General features: G+C 58.3%; 2 protein-coding genes across 7 annotated transcripts in view; both read right to left on the bottom strand.

The window, feature by feature from the left end:
- The window catches only part of LOC119696576, a 47,257-nt gene that overhangs the window by 2,766 nt on the left and 22,837 nt on the right, over positions 1-21,654 (bottom strand). For 3 of the 6 annotated variants that reach the window (XM_038126322.1, XM_038126325.1, XM_038126329.1), the window contains 5 exons: positions 5,781-6,761; positions 4,354-5,361; positions 2,800-3,807; positions 1,444-2,448; positions 8-1,018 (listed from right to left, as the gene is read on the bottom strand). In XM_038126322.1, the coding sequence (XP_037982250.1) occupies positions 8-1,018; positions 1,444-2,448; positions 2,800-3,807; positions 4,354-5,361; positions 5,781-6,761 (5,013 nt within the window). The remainder of the gene's footprint in view (positions 1-7; positions 1,019-1,443; positions 2,449-2,799; positions 3,808-4,353; positions 5,362-5,780; positions 6,762-21,654) is intronic. The other 3 variants (XM_038126328.1, XM_038126326.1, XM_038126327.1) reach the window with 3 other exon arrangements.
- On the bottom strand, positions 19,854-21,648 carry LOC119696592. Its single transcript, XM_038126361.1, has 2 exons — positions 21,007-21,648; positions 19,854-20,758 (listed from the first exon to the last, which is right to left on the bottom strand). The coding sequence occupies exons 1-2, from the start codon at positions 21,607-21,609 to the stop codon at positions 19,892-19,894; spliced, it is 1,470 nt and encodes a 489-aa protein (XP_037982289.1). The 5' UTR covers positions 21,610-21,648; the 3' UTR covers positions 19,854-19,891.

Raw genomic sequence — 21,654 nt, 5'->3', positions numbered from 1 at the left:
GTCGCACCTCCTGGAGCTCCATGCTCACTGGGGACACACTTGGGATGCTCTGGGGACGCTCCGGGGGTTGAAGAAGCCTTGGGATGTCCTCCATGGCTCTTTGGCACCGCTCGGCCACCCCACAGGCACTGGGGCTGGCGAGACCACCGTGGAAATGGAACTTGAGGATGTCATCAACTGCCCCCAGCAGGTGATCCCTGACCAGGCGGGCGTTGGCCTCCCACAGCTGCTCGGCCTTGGCCACCTTGGCCACCAAATTCACGGGGACATTGGGAGACACCTCATTTGTCCCTATCAGCATGGCCTTGGTGTCCCTCAGCAGGTGCTGCAGCTCCCGGGGGAAGGCGGTGGCTTCATCACACGCGGCCACCAAGCGCTCCAGCAGCCCCAGGGCCGCCTCCAGCCGCTCTCTCTCCATGGTGGCCCTGGCGGCGCGGCTGGCAGCCACAATGGCCTCTCTCCTCACCTGGGATTCATGCCTGGCCACCACCTCAGCTCCCTCCTCCCTGCCCAGGACCGGGCCCAGCTCCACCATGTTTTCCTGAGCTGTCCCATCACGGGCAGCCTCGTCCTGCAGCTCCCTGGCCCGGGCGGTGGCAGTGGCCGCCATGTCGGCCGCCTCAATGGCCACCTCTCTGCAGGTGTTGCGGAGCTCGGTGGCCTTCCTGGCCAGCTCGGCCCAGCTGTTCACAAGCACAGCCACCGACCTGTACCACTCGCTGGCTGCCATTGTCACACGCATCCGGGGAGTCCATGGGGTGCTCTCCCAGCTGGCCAGAGCCCGGCTCAGGGAGGTGACAGGGTCATCATCATCAGAGGTGACATTGAGGCGCCACCAGGTGTCATCTGTGCTGTACAGGGTGTCCCAGAGGTCCCCGGTGAATCCCTCCAGGTCTGAGTGCAGTCTCTTTGGGGACATGGGCAGCAGCATCTCCTCATCACGCCTGGGCAGGGTGGCCAGCAGCTCATCCAGGATGGCCACCACGGTGACCTGTGGCTGCAGCAGGGCCGGGGACAGCTGGGGAGGGGACAGGGGAGGTGTCAGGGAGCTGGTGGCACTTATGGCCTTTAGCAGTGGCCCGATCCTCTCCTGGCATCCCCTTTGTCCCCTCCCTTGAGGGCTCTGCTGTCTCCTCATACCATTTGTCATCCCCTTGTTGCCTCTGCCACCCCCTGTCACCCTCTGCTGTCCCTCTGCCACCGCCCACCAGCCCCTGTGTCCCCAACTGCCAGTCATCCCCATCCCGAACTGCCCCCCGCCCCCCTTTCCCTTCCACCCCTCTGTCACCTCTCCTCTTCCTCCCACTCCCTTCTGTTCCCTTTGTGACCCCCTGTCCCCTCCCGCCAGCCCCCATGTCCCCTCCATCGCACATTGCCCCCTCCTGGCCCCGTGCCCCCTACCCCCCCAGTGTCCCCTCTGTCCCTCTCTCCCCCCCATCGCACCTCTTTGGGCTCCATGCTCACTGGGGACACCTCGGGGACTCTCTGGGGATGCTCAGGGTGTTGAACGAGCCTTGGGATGTCCTCAGTGGCTCTTTGGCACCGCTCAGCCACCCCACAGGCACCAGGGCTGGTGACACGATGATCGAAATAGCAGTCGATGATGTCTCCAAGTGTCCCCTGCAGGTGATCCTTGGCCAGGCGGGCGTTGGCCTCCCACAGCTGCTCAGCCACATCCACCTTGGCCACCAAGGCCTCAGGGACATCAGGGGACGCCTCATTTGTCTCCTTCAGGGTGGCCTTGATGTCCCTCAGCAGGCACCGCAGCTTCCGGGGGAACACGGTGGCTTCGTCACACACGGCCACCAAGCGCTCCAGCAGCCCCAGGGCCGCCTCCAGCCGCTGTCTCACCATGGTGGCCGTTGTTGCCTCACTGGCAGCCACCCTGGCCTCTCTCCTCACCTGGGCTTCATGCCTGGCCATCACCTCAGTCCCCTCTGCCCCGCCCAGGCTATGACCCAGCTCCACCATGTTTTCCTGAGCTGTCCCATCACGGGCAGCCTCGTCCTGCAGCTCCCTGGCCCGGGTGATGGCGGTGGCCGCCCTGTCAGCCGCCTCGGCGGCCGTCACCCTGCAGGCATTGCGGAGCTTGGTGGCCCTCCGAGCCAGCTGGGCCCACCTGTTCACGAGCTCATCCACTGACCGCTGCCACTTCTTGGCTGCCATTGTCACACACTTCCGGGGGGTCCATGGGGTGCTCTCCCGGCTGGCCGGGCTCAGGGAGGTGGGAGGGTCATCATCGTCGGAGGTGACACCGCAGCACCACCAGAGGTCATCCATGCAGTACCGGGTGGCCCGCAGCTCCAAGGTGAACAACACCAGGTGCGAGTACATGCACCCTGAGGATGTGAGCAGCAGCGTCATCTCGTCCCGACTGGGCAGGGTGGCCAGCAGCTGGCCCAGGATGGTCACCATGGTGACCTGTGGCTGCAGCAGGGCTGGGGACAGCTGCGGAGGGGACAGGGGAGGTGTCAAGGACCTGGTGGCCCTTGTGGCCTCCTGGGGTGGCCCCCTGCCCCCGAGGGGTCCCTTTTGTCCCTTCCATCCCTTTGTCAGCCTCTTGTCCCCTCTGCCACCCTCTACCACCACACTCGTAGCCCCTGCCACCCCCCACTGTCCCCTCTGCCACTGCCTGCCCTTGCCCCCGTGTCCCCTCCACCTCTCTGTCACCTCCCCTCTTCCTCCCACTGCCTCCTGTCCCTGTTGTGATGCCCTGTCCCCTCCTGCCACCGCCTGTGACCCCTCCAACCCCCATTGCCCCCTCCCCCCACACTGTCCCCTCTGTACCCCCCGTCACACCTCTTGGGGCTCCATGCTCACTGAGGACAACTTGGGGACACTCTGGGGACACTTTGGGGGTTGAATGAGCCTTGTCATGTCCTCGATGGCTCTTTGGCACCGCTTGGCGACCACACTGGCCCTGGGGCTGGTGAGGAAAGAACTGAACAAGAAATTGATGCTGTCTGGAAGTGTCCCCCCCAGGCGATCCCTTGCCAGGCAGGCGTTGGCCTCCCACAGCTGCTCAGCCACATCCACCTTGGCCACCAAGTCCTCGCGGACATCAGGGGACGCCTCATCTGTCCCCTTCATGGCGGCCTTGATGTCCCTCAGCAGGTGCTGCAGCTCCCGGGGGAACACGGTGGCTTCGTCACACGCGGCCACCAAGCGCTCCAGCAGCCCCAGGGCCGCCTCCAGCCGCTGTCTCACCATGGTGGCCCTGGTTGCCTCGCTGGCAGCCACCCTGGCCTCTCTCCTCACCTGGGCTTCATGCCTGGCCACCACCTCGGCCCCCTCCTCCCCGCCCAGGCCCTGACCCAGCTCCACCATGTTTTCCTGAGCTGTCCCATCACGGGCAGCCTCGTCCTGCAGCTCCCTGGCCCGGGCAGTGGCAGTGGCCACCATGTCGGCTGCCTCAATGGCCACCTCTCTGCAGGTGTTGCGGAGCTCGGTGGCCTTCCTGGCCAGCTCGGCCCAGCTGTTCACAAGCACAGACACAGCCTGCTGCCACTTGCTGGCCACCATTGTCACATCGTCCCAGGTGATCCAGGGGATGCTCTTGTAGGCAGCCAGGGCCCGGCTCAGGGAGGTCACAGGACCATCATCATCAGAGGTGACAATGTTGCGCCACCAGGTGTCCTCATTGCAGGACAAGGTGAACCGGAGCTCCTTGGTGAACTTCTCCAGTTTCCAGTACAGGCACCCTGGGGACACGGGCAGCATCTCCTCATCCAGATTGGGCAGGGTGGCCAGCAGCTCGCTCAGGATGGCCAGCACAGTGACCTGTGGCTGCAGCAGGGCTGGGGACAGCTGGTGAGATGACAGGGGAGCTGTCAAGGACCTTGTGGCATTTTGGCCTCCTGCGGTGGCCCCTGTGCCCTCAAGGGGTCCCCTTTGTTCCCTCCATCTCTTTGTCTGCCTCTTGTTCACTCTGTCACCCCCCGCCCCTCCCCTCCTGTCCCATGCCCCCACTGCTGTCCCTTCTGCCACCATCCTGCCCCCACTGCTGTCCCCTCTGCCAGGTCCTGCCCCTCTGCTGTTCCCTCTGCCCCCCCTACCACCACAGTCATAGCTGCTGCCACCCCCAATGTTCCCTCTGCCAACCCCTGTGTCCCTAACTCCAATGTCCCCCCCATGCCCAACTGCCCCATCCCTGCCTGTGTCCCCTCCACCTCTCTGTCACCTCCCTCCATCCTGCCACTCCCTCCTGTCCCTTTTGCAATCCCCTGTCCCCTCCTGACACAGCCTCTGTGTCCCCTCCATTGCACATTGTCCCCTCCCATCCCCCAGTGGAGTACTGGAGCCCCTCTCCCCCCGCAGTGTCCCCTCTGTCTCCCTGTCCCCACCTCGTCGCACCTCTTGGGGCTCCATGCTCACTGGGGACACCTTAGAGACTCTCTGGGGACGCTCAGGGTGTTGAACGAGCCTTGCGATGTCCCCCATGGCTCTTTGGCACCGCTTGGCCACCCTGCGGCAACGGGGGCTCTCAGGACCACAGCCGAAATAGAAGTCGATGATGTCTTGAATTGTACCCCCCAGGTGATCCCTGGCCAGGCGGGTGTTGGCCTCCCAGAGCCGCTCAGCCACGGCCACCTTGGCCACCAAGGCCTCAGGGACATCGGGGGATGCCTCATTTGTCCCCTCCAGGGTGGCCTTGATGTCCTCAACCCTGCGCTGCAGCTCCCAGGGAAAGGCGGTGGCTTCGTCACACGCGGCCACCAAGCGCTCCAGCAGCCCCAGGGCCGCCTCCACCCGCTGTCTCTCCAGGGCAGCCCTCGTTGCCTGCTTGGCAGCCACAATGGCATCTATCCTCACCCAGGCTTGATGCCCGGCCACTACCTCGGCCCCCTCCTCCCTGCCCAGGGCCTGACCCAGCTCCACCATGTTTTCCTGAGCTGTCCCATCACGGGCAGCCTCGTCCTGCAGCTCCCTGGCCCGGGCGGTGGCGGTGGCCGCCCTGTCAGCCGCCTCAGTGGCCACCTCCCTCCAGGCATTGCGGAGCTCGGTGGCCTTCCTGGCCAGCTCGGCCCAGCTGTTCACAAGCACAGACACCGACCCCTGCCACTTGCTGGCTGCCATGGTCACACGCTTAGGGGGGGTCCATGGAATGCTGTTGCAGGTGGCAAGGGCCAGGCTCAGGGAGGTGACAGGGTCACCATCATTGGAGGTGACATTGTGGCGCCACCAGGTGTCATCAGTGCAGTACAGGGTGGCCCGGAGCTCCATAGTGAATTCCTCCAGGTCCCAGTACAGGCACCTTGAGGACACGGGCAGCATCTTCTTGTCCCGACTGGGCATGGTGGCCAGCAGCTCGCCCAGGATGGCCACCACGGTGACCTGTGGCCGCAGCAGGGCTGGGGACAGCTGGGGAGGGGACAGGGGAGGAGTCAGGGACCTCAGGGAACTTGTGGCTTCCTGGGGTGGCCCCCTGCCTCCGAGGGGTCCCCTCTGTCCCCTCAGTCCGTTTGTCAGCTTCTTGTTCCCTCTGCCACCTCATGGTCCTCCCGTTGTAGCCCCTGCCACCAACCTGCCCCCACTGCTGTCCCCTCTGCCACCCCCAGTCAGCCCTATTGTCCGCTTCCCCCCATGTACCCCTCATCCCCCACTGTCCCCCCCTTCCTCGCTTCCCCTCCACCCCTCTGTCGCCCCCCCTTCCTGCCACTCCCTCCTGTCCAGTTTGTGACCCCCTCTCCCCATCTGCCATCCCCCGTGTCCCCCGCATCCCCCATTGCCCCCTCCCCCTGCAGTTTCCCCTCTGTCCCCCTCTCCCCCACCGCTCACACCTCTTCGAGCTCCATGCTCACTGGGGACATCTTGGTGATGCTCTGGGAACATTCTGGGGATTGAAGGAGCCTTGGGATGTCCTTGATGGCTCTTTGGCACCGCGCGGCCACCTGACAGTGGCTGATGGGATCACCATCGAAAGAAAAGTTAAAGATGTCATCAAGTGCCCCCATCAGGTGATCCTTGACCAGATGGGCGTTGGTCTCCCACAGTCGCTCAGCCACGGCCACCTTGGCCACCAAGTACTCAGTGACATGGGGCGACGCTTCATTTGTCCCCTCCAGGGCGGCCTTGATGTCCCCAACCCTGCACTGCAGCTCCCGGGGAAACGCAGCGGCTTCGTCGCACGCGGCCACCAAGCGCTCCAGCGGCCCCAGGGCCTCCTCCACCCGCTGTCTCACCTTGGTGGCCCTTTTTTCCTTGCTGGCAGCCACCCAGGCCTCTCTCCTCACCTGGGCTTCATGCCCCTCCCCGCCCAGGGCCTGACCCAGCTCTGCCATGTTTTCCTGATCTGTCCCACCATGGGCAGCCTTGTCCTGCAGCTCCCTGGCCCGGGCGGTGGTGGTGTCCACCATGTCAGCCGCCTCAGCGGCCACCTCCCTGCAGGTGCTGTGGAGCTCAGTGGCTGCCCTGGCCAGCTGGGCCCAGCTGTCCACAAGCTCATCCACCAACTGCTGCCACTTGCTGGCTGCCATTGTCACACACTTCCAGGGCGTCCACGGGGTGCTCTTGTAGGCAGCCAGGGCCTGGCTCAGGGAGGTGGGAGGGACTTCATCGTCATCGTAGGTGACATTGCGGTGCCACCAGGTGTCATCAGTGCAGTACAGGGTGAACCAGAGCTCATCGGTGAATTCCTGCAGATCCCTGTACAGGCACCCTGTGGACACGGGCAGCGTCTCGTCCCGCCTGGGCAGGGTGGCCAGCAGCTTGCCCAGGATGGCCACCACGGTGACCTGTGGCTGTAGCAGGGCCGGGGACAGCTGGGGAGGGGACAGGGGAAGTGTCAGGGACCTGGTGGCACTTAACGGCCTCCTGGGGTGGCCCCCTGCCCCCGAGGGTTCCTCTTTGTCCCCTCGGTCCCTTTGTCGGCCTCTTGTTCCCTCTGCCACCCTCTGCCCCTCCCTTTAAAGCCCCTCCCCTTCCTTGCCCTGCTGCTGTCCCATCTGCCACACCCCTGCCCCCACTGCTGTCCAATCTGCCATCTCCTACCACTACACTAGTAGCCCCTGCCCCGCCCCGTGTCCCCCCATCCCCAGCTGCCCTCTCCTCCCCCTTTCCCCTCCCCCCTTTCCCCTCCCCCCCCATCACGTTCCCCCTTCCTGCCACTTCCTCCTGTCCCCTTTGTGACCCCTGCCCCCTCTCGCCACCCCCGGTGCCCCCTCCATCCCCCACTGCCCCCTCCCACCACTGTGTCTCCTCCCTCCCCAGTGTTCCCGTGTCCCACTTCCCCACCCCTCCCCCCCGCCCCACCCCGTCGCACCTCTTGGAGCTCCATGCTCACTGGGGACACCCTGGGGACACCTTGGGGACACTCCGGAGGTCGAAGGAGCCTTGGGATGTCCTCAGTGGCTATTTGGCACTGCTCGGCCACCTCACAGGGGCTGGGACCGGGGGGATGACCAATGAAATACAAGTTCATGGCGTCTGGAAATGTCTTCAGCAGGTGATCCTTGGCCAGGCGGGCGTTGGCCTCCCAGAGCCGCTCAGCCACAGCCACCTTGGCCACCAAGGACTCGGGGACATCAGGGGACGCCTCATTTGTCTCCTTCAGCATGGCCTTGATGTCCCCAACCTGGCACTGCAGCTCCCGGGGGAAGGCGGTGGCTTCGTCACACGCGGCCACCAAGCGCTCCAGCAGCCCCAGGGCCACCTCCACCCACTGTCTCTCCATGGTGGCCCTGGTTGCCTCGCTGGCAGCCACCATGGCCTGTCTCCTCACCCGGGATTCATGCTCAGCCACCACCTCGGCCTCCTCCTCTTCGCCCAGGGCCTGACCCAGCCCCACCATGTTTTCCTGAGCTGTCCCATCACGGGCAGCCTCGTCCTGCAGCTCCCTGGCCCGGGCGGTGGCAGTGGCCGCCTTGGCGGCCGCCATGGTGGCTGCTGCCCTGCAGGTGTTGCGGAGCTTGGTGGCTGCCCTGGCCAGCTCGGCCCAGCTGTCCACAAGTGTGTCAACTGACACCAGCCACTCTCTGGCTGCCATTGTCACACAGTCCCAGGTGGTCCATGGGGTGCTCTCGTAGGCGGCCAGGGCCCGGCTCAGGGAGGTGGGAGGGTCATCATCATCGGAGGTGACATCGCGGCACCACCAGGTGTGATCACTGCGGTGCAGGGTGGCCCAGAGCTCATTGGTGAAGCCCACCAGGTCCGAGTACAGACCCCGAGTACGTGGAGACACGAGCAGAATCATCTCGTTCAGACTGGGCAGGGTGGCCAGCAGCTCGCCCAGGATGGCCACCACGGTGACCTGTGGCTGCAGCAGGGCTGGGGACATCTGCGGAGGGGACAGGGGTCAGCTACCTTGGGGCACTTACGGCCTCCTGGGATGGCCCCTGTCTCCTCCTGGGCTCCTCTTTGTCCCATCCCTGGAGGGCTCTGCTGTCCCTCTGTCCGTCTGTCACCCCCTCATCCCCTCTGCTGCCACCTGCCACCTCCCATTGTGTCCCCCCCCACCCCTCTGTCACCCTCCCCCTTCCTACTATGCCCTCCTGTCCCTTTGCGACCCCTGTCCCCTCCCGTCACCCTCTTGTCCCCTCCATCCCCCCATGACCCCTTTCACCACCCCCTGTGTCCCCTCTGTTCCCCCCCCATCCCCTATGTCCCCTCCCCCCCACCACTCCGGGGTTGTCTCACCTCGAGGGGCTCCATGGCCGCTGGGGACACTCCAGGGACACCTTGGGGACACCCTGGGGACACTCTGGGCGACATACACGCCCGGGTGACTGTTGGGGACACGCAGGAACTTGGCACGGCCCAATGAAGGAAACAGGAAGAGGTGACATCACTGCCCCCCCCTTCCTGTGGGGCCGGAGCAGCGTCCCCAATGTCCCCCCCTGATGTCCCCAGCTGGATCCTGATGTCCTCTCAGGGCCCAAGTGTCCCCCAAGGTACTGTTGGGGACACTGGGGACACACCAGGGTCCTCCTGGGGACACTGTGGGGACATCAGGGACATCGTGGTGACCCAAAACAGGACAGGGGATGTCAGGGTGGCCCCGGTGCACCCTAGGGAAGGACATGGGGGTGTCCCCAAGGTCCCCAGCATGACCCTGGTGTGACCCCAGGGTCCCCAGCTGGACATTGGGGGACACTTGGGCCTTGTGTGGGACATCGGGGCAACACCAGGGCCATGAGGGGACACTCAGGGGATATTGAGGTTCCATTGGAGACATTGGGGGGACATTGGGGACCCTGCCCTGGCCCCACAGCTGGGGGTGCAGGGGGGACAGTGACGTCACCTCTTCCTGCTTCCTTCATCCGGCCATACCACGTTCCTGCATGTCCCCAACAGTCACCAGGGCGTGTTTGTCACCTGGAGTGTCCCCAAGGTGTCCCCAGAGTGGTCCCAGGGTGGCCCCCAGCAGCTGTGGAGCCCCTCGAGGTGTGACAATCCCAGTGTGGGGGGACATGGGGGTGACAGAGGGGACAGGAGAGCGTGGCAAGAAGGGGGGAGGTGACAGAGGGGTGGAGGGAAGTGAGACTGAGAGTGGCTGGGGGACAGGGGGGACAACAGGAGGTGGCAGGGGGTGGCACAGGGGACGAGGAGGTGACAAAGGGACAGAGGAGACAGCAGAGCCCTCCAGGGAGGGGCAAAGGGGACCCCAGGAGGGCACCGAGGCCACTGCAGGAGGCCACAAGGGCAACCAGGTCCCTGACAGGTCCCCTGTCCCCTCCCCAGCTGTCCCTGCTGCAGCCACAGGTCACCGTGGTGGCCACCCTGGGCCAGCTGCTGGCCACCATGACCGGGTCACACAGAGGCATGCGGTGATGAGTGTCCCCAAAGTCCCTGAACACGGCCCTGAGGAGATTCACCTGGAGACTCTGTGAGATCCTGGACCACGGCGATGGCACCTCCCTGGGCCACCCTGGTGTCACCTCCCTGGGCCAGGCCCTGGCCACCCTCGGGGCCACCCTGGGGGCCGCCTGGGACAATGTGAGAGCCATGGCCAGCGCCTGGCAGGAGCTGGTGGCCGCGCTCATGGAGAGCTGGGAACGGCAGGTTCAGGAGGCCGTTGGGCTCCATGACACCTGCCTGCACGCAGCCTCTGCCATGGCCATCACCCAGGACAGGGATCAGCAGGACGAGGCCACCTGCAGGGGGACAGCTGGGGACAACCTGGTGGCCACGGCCCAGGAGCTGCCGGTGGCCCTGGACAGGGATGAGGAGGCCTCGGCGAGGGCCCTGCATGAGGCCCAGATGGTGGTGGCCCCCAGCGAGGCCGTGGGAGAGGCCGTGGTGGCCACCAGCCTGGCAAGGGCGGCCACCAGGAGGGGACATTGGGCAGAGGTGGCCCTGGGGCCGCTGCAGAGCTTGGTGGACGCGTGTGGCAGAGCCACGTTGTTCCTCTGGGAGCTGCAGCATCGGCTCAGGGCCATTGAAGCTGATCTGGAGGGGATAGATGAGGCATTCTCCAACGTCCCCAAGGACTTGGTGGCTGCAGTGGCCAAGTTTGAGTGGCTGTGGGAGGCCAGCACTCGCCTGTTCAAGCATCACCTGCTGGGGGACACTTGGGGACATCCACAACCTCCTCTTGAGTCCCTATGCTGGCCGTGGTGGCCCCAGTGGCCTCGGCAGCTGCGCGGTGGCTCAGCAGTGCCAAAAAGCCATTGAGGACATCCCAAGGCTGCTTCAAGACAGGGACATCACCGCTGCGAGGTCATCATGGCATTGACATCACTGGGGACATCACTGCTGTCACCTGTGCCCTCTCCCCTCCCCACAGGGGATTTGAGACAAATCTGGGGAATTTTCTGGGAATTTTCATTGATACTGCCCCAAATCCTGATGGGACATTCCTGGGGTGATGTCACTGGGGCACTCAGGGACACTCAGGGACACTCAGGGACACTCTGGGGACACTCAGGGACAGGGGACAGGGGTGAATGAGTCCCCTCAGCAGCTTCCAGCTTTCCACTGGGCCTGCAGCAGAGCCGGGTCATAAATGGCTATTTCATAATTGGCTTCTGCCATTCTGCATTGGCTGCTGCAATTCTGCATTGGCTTCTGCAAAAAAATACTTTCCCAAGTATTTTGGTCTGGTACTTGATTATTGATTATTGATAATTCCTTGTAGCTGCTCGCTGGTACAATATAATCAATCAGTTTATCTGTGCACTCTGTTAGCAATTTAATGCTGGAGTAATGAATAGATATTATATCATAAGCCTTAAAAAAATAAAAATAGACAAATAATAAATACAGAAAAATAAATGTTAATATATAGACTATGCAATATTAAAATGCTTTTGTGTAACTGACTCAGGTGTAAAACAATTCCCTTGTTTCTCTCACCTGCGGACCGGCCTCTCCAGGTGATAACAGTGACACAAACCTGAGAAGAATTGATGAATTGATCAGGGGGTGGGAAACAACAGGATGGAACCCGGAGAAGAAATCAAATATATTGACCTAATCTACAGAATGTCCTGCAGACAAGTGAGAGGTTAAAACCCAGCAAGAGTTCCTGGAACATCCAAACCTCCCGGGAATGTTTGAATAATGTCTGAGCTCAGGAATGTGTTTGTAGCCCTGCAGTGGAACCGGATGTGGAGAACAATGGGTTAAGTTACGGGGGACTTCTTTGGCCGACTGCCAAAATCCTTTTATAACTCCTATTAAACTTTTCCAATTTTCAAAGAGTGAACTTTGTTTTTCACACCCAGCTGAGATTTGGGGGGGCCGGGGGCCCTCGCTGCTGAGCACTGACCCCGCCCCGGGTGTCCCTGGAACCCACAAAACCGGCAGCCAGCACCGCCTTGCCGGGGGTTGGGTTTTTCTGTTCTTTCCTTGTTACTTGTGGATTTTTTTCCCATGGAGTTGCTCAGAGGCACTGATGGCTGAGTGCTCCAGGAGGCGGGGAGGGGGAACTCCTCTGGATTTTGGGAGTTTCCGGGGGACAGAGACACCGGGAGAATGGGGGGGAGGTAAAAATTACAGGGTTGGGGGCAGCCTCTGTCTCTCTTGCTCTTTGTCATCGGAGGAGGGCGGCCAGGCTGTCGCTTACTGCAGAGAGAATTCACCGACACCGCTGGAGCTCAGCCCTGAGGGACCGATCACCGTCTGCTCCTGTGCCCCTCAATTTCGTGTTGTTTAAAACGAGAGCAGGCTCCCGGTACTAAAAGTGATTTCAGCATTTATTATAAGAAAAAGAAATGCCTAAAGCAAGGGTGCCCGCGGGCCGAGCAGGATTGTTCCCGTCGAGGATGCTGCAGCGCCGGCGCTGGGGCTTCTTCAGCAGCGATGTCCCCGATGTCCCAGATGAAGCGACACAAATTCTGTGGGTGAGAAGCCCCTGTTTATCCTGTTTTTTGTCCCTTTGGATTGCTTTCTTCTTGGATTCCTCATGTGCATGAAGGTTTAAGGCGCTTGATTGGCCCATTACAGTTCTGTCCAGGCTGGCTCGTTTCGCTTGGGGCGTGGTGCACTTTACTGAGGTGTGTTATGGTACGTTGATTACTGTATTTCTTATAACTTTTAACCTTTTAACTCCTTTTTCAATATAATAACCAAGCTAACAGTACATGCTTAACCATCTGTTAACTATTTCACAACAGTTTCTAACCTATTTTTAACAATTCCCCCCTCTCACTATTTGATCAGGCTTCCAGCCTGCATCAACCTTTCAAAGTTCAACTTCTGCTTTTCTCAGTTTCTCGTGCTGTTCAAGCATATCTCTGGCATTCTGATCTCTCTGCTCTTTCATTAACATTGCTTTTTCACCAGTTTCCCCTTCCAAGTTCCCTGGCAGCATGATGCTGCTGTGGACAATGCTGGTCACTATCCGGACTAGACAGGGAATTACACATGGTAGTAATATTACACTTGCTAGTGCACACCCCACAAGGCAGACCAATTTCTTCCACCATTTACCGTTCCAGGTGATCAAGATGTCCCACCAATCGGAGTCCCCAAACAGGGGGGTCCATTTTTGAGCTCCAACATAGGTAATTTTTCTAATATTTTGAGTAGTGTTTTTAATTACATGACTGTGGTCATCGATCTCTAGGCAGCATTCTGAAGGATTACATTTCCCGCAGATCCCTCCTTCCTCTGCGAGGAGGTGTCCACTGCCAATCTGATCTGGTAAATTACTGATTGTGTTTGTTGTTGCTGCTGGTTGAAGAGATCGATGGTCAGAGCTGTTTGATTGGACATGATTTCAAGCACTGCTTGTAGATGGATGGTTGGATTGAGCGTGTATTCTGGGGTTCTGTACCCCCAGGATCCATCCTGGGCCCAGGGAGCCGGCCCATAAGCATCAATAATCCTTTCTGGGGTCCACATTTAATTGTTCCCATTTTGGGTTCCACCAAACAAACTCCTTTATTTTCTGGCCAGATCATCATACACTGGGACTCCCAAGTTTGATTTTGCATGCTTAGGCAGTAAGGAAAAGCATGGTTTTATTGCTCCAATTGTGCAACTCCCAGTCCACCCTCCCGGTGACTTCATATTGGCTGTGTTACCACAGATCCAAAACAGATTTTCAGGTGCCTCCCAGAAATTAGAATCTTGATTTGTTATATGTTTCCAATATTTGGATAAGGTTTCTGTTTCCCAGAATGGGTTGATATCATCTCCTAAGCATTCAAACATTTTTTTCTTTTTCACTGCAGACACATCTGCTTTCAGTTTTTTCTATTGGCCGATATGAATGGGGAGTTTCTGGGATCTACCTGGTATGTGTGCCATTTGCTGCTGGATATCTTTTACATGGCATTTCTCCTGTTTCTACAGGATACATTTTCCCTTTTCTTGGTAGACACTCTTCCCCTGTTATTGTTGGTTTTAGCTTCCACTCTCCTTCCCTTCTTTTGGGTACTACCATGCTTTTCCTTCATGTAATCCATTAAAAAATGTCTGGGGGACCTCCACTGATACCATCCCATGGCCAAATTTCACTTAAGTGTGTCCCTCCGCACACCCAACAATCGGTCAGATTAAATTATTTTGTAAATTTTTCCATCATATCAATAAAAAGATTCTTTCCATATATTTGTCCCTCTCAATCCCTTTGTCTTTTCAATTGCTCTTCTTTCTCTTTGAATGTATCCTCTAAGTTGGTTTCACTTTCTTGTTCCAAACAAACCCATCTTTCTTTCACAGGGCACTCTCCTGACATCCTCTGGCTTGGGTTTGCAATATTTTTAGCCAGCTGTGAAAAATGTGTATTTTATGTTTGGTTTTTCGCAAATATTAAAATGAATATTATATGTGTTATGGTAGAAAGTTTTGCTCTAGTAATTTTTTTAAGTAGTGTGTAAAATATAGTTCTAGGCTATAACATAATGTTAAAATAGAAACTATGTTTGAGGGATATTGTTTTAATGAAAGGATTGAGGTACTCTCAATGAGATAGCAGCCACAGGACAGCTAAATCTTTCAGAGAAAGGAAATTTATTACTCCATTATCCGAAGAAATTAACTTCTTCCCGCCATGCTCAGCCCTGAAGATGCCATCAGGATTCAGAGGAAGAAGCTGACACTGACCAGAGAGCATCCTGTGTTTGAATGGAATTTATGCATCATGTATGAGATGTATGAATATGCAACAGGCCATTGCTTTTAAGGCTTATTTTGCTCAGAAAGAGGTGCCTGGACTGTCTGTAACTCTTTGTTTTTATTGTCTCGTATTGTCCTAATCCCAATTATTCAAATTGTTATTACTCTAATTCTATTATTATTTTTATAGCCATTTCATTACTATTAAACTTTGAAAATTCTAAAAGCAAGAGACTGGCGTTTTTCACAGAAATTCTGGGAGTGTGATCAAGGGCCCGACGCAGGCTCATGTCTCTGCCGTGGTCAAGGAACTCAAGGAGGAGATGAGGGAGATGAGGGAGGAGGTGAGGAAGATCAATGCAGCACCCGCGCGAGTCACGGGCCCCAAAGCCAGAGCCCAGCGTGCCCCAGCTGGACAGAGAGGGTGCACCCCAAGAGCTGACCTGTGGCTCTCCCTGCGCGACCATGGGGAAGGCATGGGAAGGTGGGATGGGAAACCCACTTCTGTGGGGAGGATGAAAGTTTGACAAGAAAGTCTCACAGGTGTGTGTGCTTGGCAGAAAGATTTTTGAATGTGGAATCTGAAGAAGGAATAGAGATGGAAGCAAGTTTTGATAGAGAAGAACTGCTGAGCCAGTCTTACTGGATAACCAAGGAGGCAAAGGCTGTGTTAGTTAGAAGGGGTTTTATGGCTCAGAGCAAAGGATAAACCCAGCTCAAAGAAGAAGATGTTTTTACCAAGCAGAAAGATCGCACAGGTGAACAAGCCTGCTGATGGTGCAAGTGGAAAAAAGGTCTCAGAATTTTCCACTGCAATAAAACTGAAAAGGATCTTCTACCTTGAACTGTAATGTACTTCTAGTGATTGGAGAACAGTAACATGAATACGGTAATTACAGTAGTTACGATAGGCTATAGGTAAAAGTTAAGGTATAGATTGGTTCTGCTGTGTTAAGATGCTCAGCAAAGAAAAGTATATAATGCATTGAAACCAAAATTAGGCCCAGGCTCTGTTACCCTGGGCTGCTGTAACATCTTGGATGTAACAAACTGCATTTTGAAGAGACACCTGGAGTCCTGCAGTTCTCATTCAGGCTCTGACAGTGGTGCTCAACATGCGGCACCATTAGTAACAGCCTGAATGAGGGGTGTGGGTCTCCAGCCCTGCCCAGCTGGAGCTGACAGCTGTGGGCACAGGCTCTGTCACGCATGACCCTGGGCTGCTGTAACACCTTGGATGTAACAAACTGCATTTTGAAGAGACACCTGGAGTCCCACATCCCTTAATCAGGCTCTTACTCACTTCTGTCCTGGCAGCATGGGTGCCTCAGCTCAAGGAGAGAAACACCAGCTGAGGGAGTTCCACTGAAGTGAAGGCAGCCCCAACCTCCCATGGCCGAGCTGCCGGGTGTGATCTGTCAGATCCCCTTGAAGGTACCTCTACCGTGTATGCCCAGGAAAGAAATAAGAACCACGGTTAGGGGGGCCCTGCCTGTAGCCAGGAGGAGGCACAGGAAAACCGGATCTTTTGGACAGTGTGGATCTGATGGCCTGGCACATCAGAGCCACAAAAATACCATGCCTGAGTTGATACTGGTGTGCAGTGTACCCTGATACCACCGGGACATGTGGGGGCAGAACCTGTTCCCATTGCTGGGGTGACAGGGTGTACTGGGGTGATTTATGGTGCTGGTATCCCCAGTCATTGCTCTGTTTATGCTGGATATTGTGTTCTGTGCCTTCAAGACTGGCTCTGAAGAGCGAAGTTTTGTTTTGGTTTTGTTATCAGCCTGCTCGCCCACAGCTGGCGGGACACAGAGACGGGGCAGAACATAGCACGGCTTTTGCTTTTTGCTTTGCTCTTGCTCTTGCCTCTGCTTTGCTCCTGCTTTGCTCTTGATTCTTGCTTCTGCTCGTTAGCTAGTTTAGCTAAGCAGTGCAAATTTTAGCTGGACTGTTTCTCCTTTCCCTTTTTTGGAACCACTCGAACCCGCTCCGGGAAACACTGAGTTCACATCCTGTGGCTGCAGCAGCCATCCCCAGCGCCGCAGGCACCGATAACAGAGCGACCACTCCCAGGAGAGGCTTTCTGAATTTGTCATCTTTTTCAGAGCAGTGAAAGAGTGTTGTCATCCGGTATTGTTCATTCTGTGTGCTGGGGGTGCTGTGCCTGTTAAATAAACAGGTTCTTTCCACTTGTCTCCGAGGAATCCTTCCGGAACCGGTTGGGGGCAGGGGCTGTGTGGGTTTGCTTTCTGGAGGGGCCCCCTTTGGAGGTTTTCTCCCAAGTTTGCCCTAAACCAGGACAGTATGGTGTAGATGGTAATAGAAGAAGGGGTGGATTATGTCCTAGGTTACAACAAGACCATTCCATCTGGACTGCTACCACCACCCTAACTAGCAGGGTGTCAGGCTGTGTTCTGATTCTGTCAGTGGTTTCATTTTGTATTATTGCATGTATTTTATTTTTTCCCTTTTCCTAATAAATTGTATTTCTGACTTGGAGTCTCTCACTAGTTCTGCTTTCAAACCAGGACAATTGGCGATGGCTGTTTGGCTTGATTGACCAATTGGATCCACGTGTGTGTTGTGACTGTCTGGCAAGGGCGATGGGTTTTTCTGAGTAGTATAGTACAGTATAACAAAGCGATTGATCAGCCCTCTGCAATCCTGGAGCCAATGCTCATTATTCCCCGCTGGGGAATGCTGCTGCCACAGGGACTGATGATTTTTCTTTCAGCACTGGACAGTCCTTTTTCCAATGCCCCCCTTTCTTACAGGATGCACTCTGCTCCCTCTCCCTAGGGGAAGCTTTCTTGGGTGACTTTTCCTGAGCTGCCTTCTTGCTAGGTTGGGATGAACTCTTTCAGTTGGGCCCCTGCCTCAAAACACCTTCCAGGCAGCCTCCAGGAGTTTATCTATGGCTTGAACTGCCTTTATCTTTTCTTCTGATATCATCTGAAGCCTGACCCACACAAAACAAAACCCGATGTGCTTTCCCATCAGCTGATTCAGGATCTGGATCAGGGTATTTGATGGCAGTTTCTCTTCACCTGTTTAAAAATCAGTGGGTGATTCATCATCATTTTGCCTCACTTGGTGAAGCTTTGACCAATTTCCAGCTTTACAGACCCCATGTTTTAACCCACATGCCACGAGGCTTGGATATCATTTTAACCTTGCCATCTGCTTGGGTGTATTGGCATCCCACCCAGGGTTTGCAAGGGGAAATCTCTCAGTGACAGCGCCTTGGAGCAGCTCCCTGGCTGTGCTCCCCTCCAGGAACGTTGGGATGGCTTTATTGGCCACTCGTGCCTCAGTGGGGTCAAGTGATGTGTCTGACACAGAGTCCAGATCAGCCCGGGCTGAATTATATAGAAGGCATTTATTTATTTATTTATTTATTTATTTATTTATTTATTTATTTATTTATTTATAGGCTGTACAGTGCACACATGAACTGACAGATTATATTGCACCAGCCAGCAGCTACAAGGAATTATCAATAATCAATATCAGTATCAAATACCATTTCAAATTGCTGGTGATCAATAACAATGTGCAAAAGGCAATTAGAAAGTGCAAAAAGCAATAATTAAATTGCCATTTATGGACCAGCTCTGCTGGAGGCACAGTGGAAAGCTGGAAGCTGCTGAGGAGACTCCTTCACCCCTGTCCTCTGTCCCTGAGTGTCCCCAGACTGTCCCAGCATGTCCCTGAGTGTCACTGAATGACCCCAGACTATCCCAGCATTTCTCAGAGTATCCCAGAATGTGCCCAGAGTGTCCCTGAGTGTCCCCAGCATGTCCCTGAGTATCCCAGAGTGTCCCTGAGTGTCCCCAGTGACATCACCCCAGGAATTCCCATCAGGATTTGGGACAGTATCAATGAAAATTCCCCAGATTTGTCTCAAATACTGCACGGGGAGGGCACAGGTGACAGCAGTGATGTCCCCGATGATGTTACTGCCCCCATGATGTCAGGGCAGTGACATCACCATCCCTGCAGCAGATTCGGGATGTCCTCGATGCCTTTTTGGCAGTCCTCGGTCACCACACGGGCACTGGAGCTGTTGGAATCACAACTGCAGATGTTGTTGATGACATCATGTGCCCCCAGCAGGTGATCCTTGGCCAGGCGGGCGTTGGCCACCCACAGCCGCTCAGCCACGGCCACCTTGGCTGGCCAGGCCTTGGGGACACCGGGGGACTCCTCCTCTGTCCCCTCCATGGTGTCTACGATGTCCCTGAGCAGGCGCTGCAGCTCCCGGGAGAAGGCGGTGGCTTCGTCACACGCGGCCACCAAGCGCTCCAGCAGCCCCAGGGCCGCCTCCCCCTCCTGTTCCCTCCTGGTGGCCACCAACACCTGGCTCTTGGCCACCGCGGCCTCTCTCATAGCCACGGTGGCCACCAGCACCCGTTGGTGGCCACCACCACCCGGGCCTCAAGCGCAGCCATTGCCGAGGCCCCCTCCTCCATGTCAAGGGCCAGTGGCAGCTCCTGTTCCGTGGCCACCGTGTTTTCCTGAGCTGTCCCCAAGCAGGCGGCCGGGTCCTGCCAGTTCCTGGCCTGGGCAGTGGCTGCAACAGTGGCCTCAGCAGTGGCCACCCCCCTGCAGGTGGCATGGAGCTCGGTGGCCTCCCTGGGAAGCTGGGCCCATCTGTCCATGAGCCTGGCCACCGAGTCCCGCCAGGCGCTGGCCACGGCTCTCACATCGGCCCAGGTGGTCCCAGGGGTGGCCCCAAGGGTGGCCAGGGCCCAGCCCAGGGAGGGGACACCACGGTGGCCCAAGGAGGTGACACTGCAGTGGTTCAGGGTCCTACAGAGCCTCCAGGTGAATCTCCTCAGGTCCTCATACAGGGAATTTGGGGATTTGCACAGGCACTTGTCCCTGTATGGCCCCAGGGGCCACAGCCTCACCTATGATGGCCACCACGTCCATCATCGCCTCCAGCTGCGGAGGGGACAGCTGGGGAGGGGACAGGGGAGGTGTCAGAGACCTGGTGGCACTTGCGACCTCCCTTTGTCCCCTCTCTGGAGAGCTCTGCTGTCCCCTCTGTCCCTTTGAGACCCCCTGTCCCCTCCTGCCACACCCGTGTCCCCTCTGCCACCCCTCGAGTCCCTTCTGCCTCCCCTTGTGTCCCCTCTGCGGGGACACGGGGACACCACACTGGTGGCATCAGGGACACAGCAGTACCAGCAGCCCAGTGGCACCCGTACTGTCCCAGGCTGGTGGCACTCGAGGGGCCTTGGTGGCACGAGGAGCTGGTAGCACCTGAGGAGATGGTGGCACTCGAGGAGGTCTTGGTGACTCGAGGAGCTGGTGGCACTCGAGTGGCCACAAGTCTCTCCAGTGACATCACTGCCCCGATGAAGTCACAGTGGTGACATCACTGTCCCCACAGCAGCCCTGGGATGTCCTCGATGGCTTTTTGGCACCGCTCGGCCACCGCGCGGCTGCCGGGGCCACCGGGGCCACCATGGCCACCATAGGGACTCAAGAGGATGTTGTCAATGACCCCAAGTGTCCCCAGCAGGTGATCCTTGTCCAGGCGGGCGCTGGCCACCCACAGCCGCTCAAACTTGGCCACCTTGGCCCCCAAGGCCTGGAGGACATCAGGGAACACCTCCTTTGTCCCCTTCAGGATGGCCTCAATGTCCCTGAGCTGGCACTCCATGTTCCAATTGAACAAAGTGGCTCTGTCACACGTGGCCACCAAGCGCTGCAGCAGGCCCAGGGCCACCTCTGCCCGATTTTCCCATGTGGTGGCCGCCACAGCCTCTCCCATGGCCTCATTGGTGGCTGCCGCCCCCTGGGCATTGGGCATGGCCATTTCCCGGGCCACCTCTTCCTTGTCCAGGGCCACCATCAGCTGCTGGTCCGTGACCACCGTCCCACAGGTGTCACGGAGCTTGGTGGCCTCCCTGGCCAGTTGGTCCCAGCTATCCACGAGCTTGGCCACCGACTCCCGCCAGGCGCTGGCCGCGGCTCTCACATCGGCCCAGGTGGTCCCAGGGGTTGCCCTGAGGGCAGCCAGGGCCCGGCCCAGGGAGGGGACACCACGGTGGCCCAAGGAGGGGACACTGCTGTGGTTCAGGGTCCTACGGAGTCTCCAGGTGAATCTCCTCAGGTCCTCATGCAGGGAGTCTGGGGACTCGTACAGGCACTTGGCTCTGTATGTCCCCGTCACGGTGGCCACCACCTCGCCCAGGGTGGCCACCACAGCCACCAGCACCTGCAGCTGCAGAGGGGACACCTGGGGACAGGACAGGGGAGGTGTCAGGGACCTGGTGGCACTTGTGGTCTCCTGCGTTGGCCCCCGTGCTTGCGAGGGGACCCCTTTGCCCCTCCATCCCTCTGTCAGACTCTTGTCCCCACTGCCACCCCCCGCCAGCCCCTTGTCCCCTCCCCACCGTGTACCCCCCTCCCCTATTGCCCCCTCTCACCCTATGCCCCCTCCCCCCACATTGTCCCCTCTGTCCCCCTCTCCCCCACCAGTCGCACCTCTTGGGGCTCCATGCTCACTGGGGACACCGTGGGGATGCTCTGGGGATGCTCCGGGGGTCGAAGGAGCCTTGGGATGTCCTCGGTGGCTCTTTGGCACTGTTCGGCCACGCCACAGGAACTGGAGCTGGCGGGACCACCACTGAACAAGAACTTGATGGTGTCTGGAACTGCCCCCAGTAGGTGACCCTTGGCCAGGCGGGCGTTGGCCTCCCACAGCCGCTCGGCCACGGCCACCTTGGCCACCAAGTCCTCGGGGACATCGGGGAACCGCTCTCTTGTCCCCTTCAGGGAAGCCTCGATGTCCCCAACTCTGTGCAACAGCTCCCGGGGGAACACGGTGGCTTCAGCACACGCGGCCACCAAGCGCTCCAGCAGCCCCAGGGCCGCCTCCAGCCGCTGTCTCACCATGGTGGCCCTGGATGCATTGTTGGCAGCCACCCAGGCCTCTCTCCTCACCTGGGCTTCATGCCCGGCCACCACCTCGGCCCCCTCCTCCCTGCCCAGGGCCTGACCCAGCTCCACCATGTTTTCCTGAGCTGTCCCATCACATCCAGCCTTGTCCTGCTGCTCCCTGGCCCGGGCGGTGGTGGTGGCCGCCATGTCGGCTGCATCAGCGGCCACCTCCCTGCAGGTGCTGTGGAGCTT

Source organism: Motacilla alba, unplaced genomic scaffold, assembly GCF_015832195.1.
Source record: "Motacilla alba alba isolate MOTALB_02 unplaced genomic scaffold, Motacilla_alba_V1.0_pri HiC_scaffold_34, whole genome shotgun sequence".
NCBI lineage: Eukaryota > Metazoa > Chordata > Aves > Passeriformes > Motacillidae > Motacilla > Motacilla alba.
The sequence above is the reverse complement of the archived record's forward strand: the minus strand, read 5'-3'. Positions and strand labels throughout refer to the sequence as shown.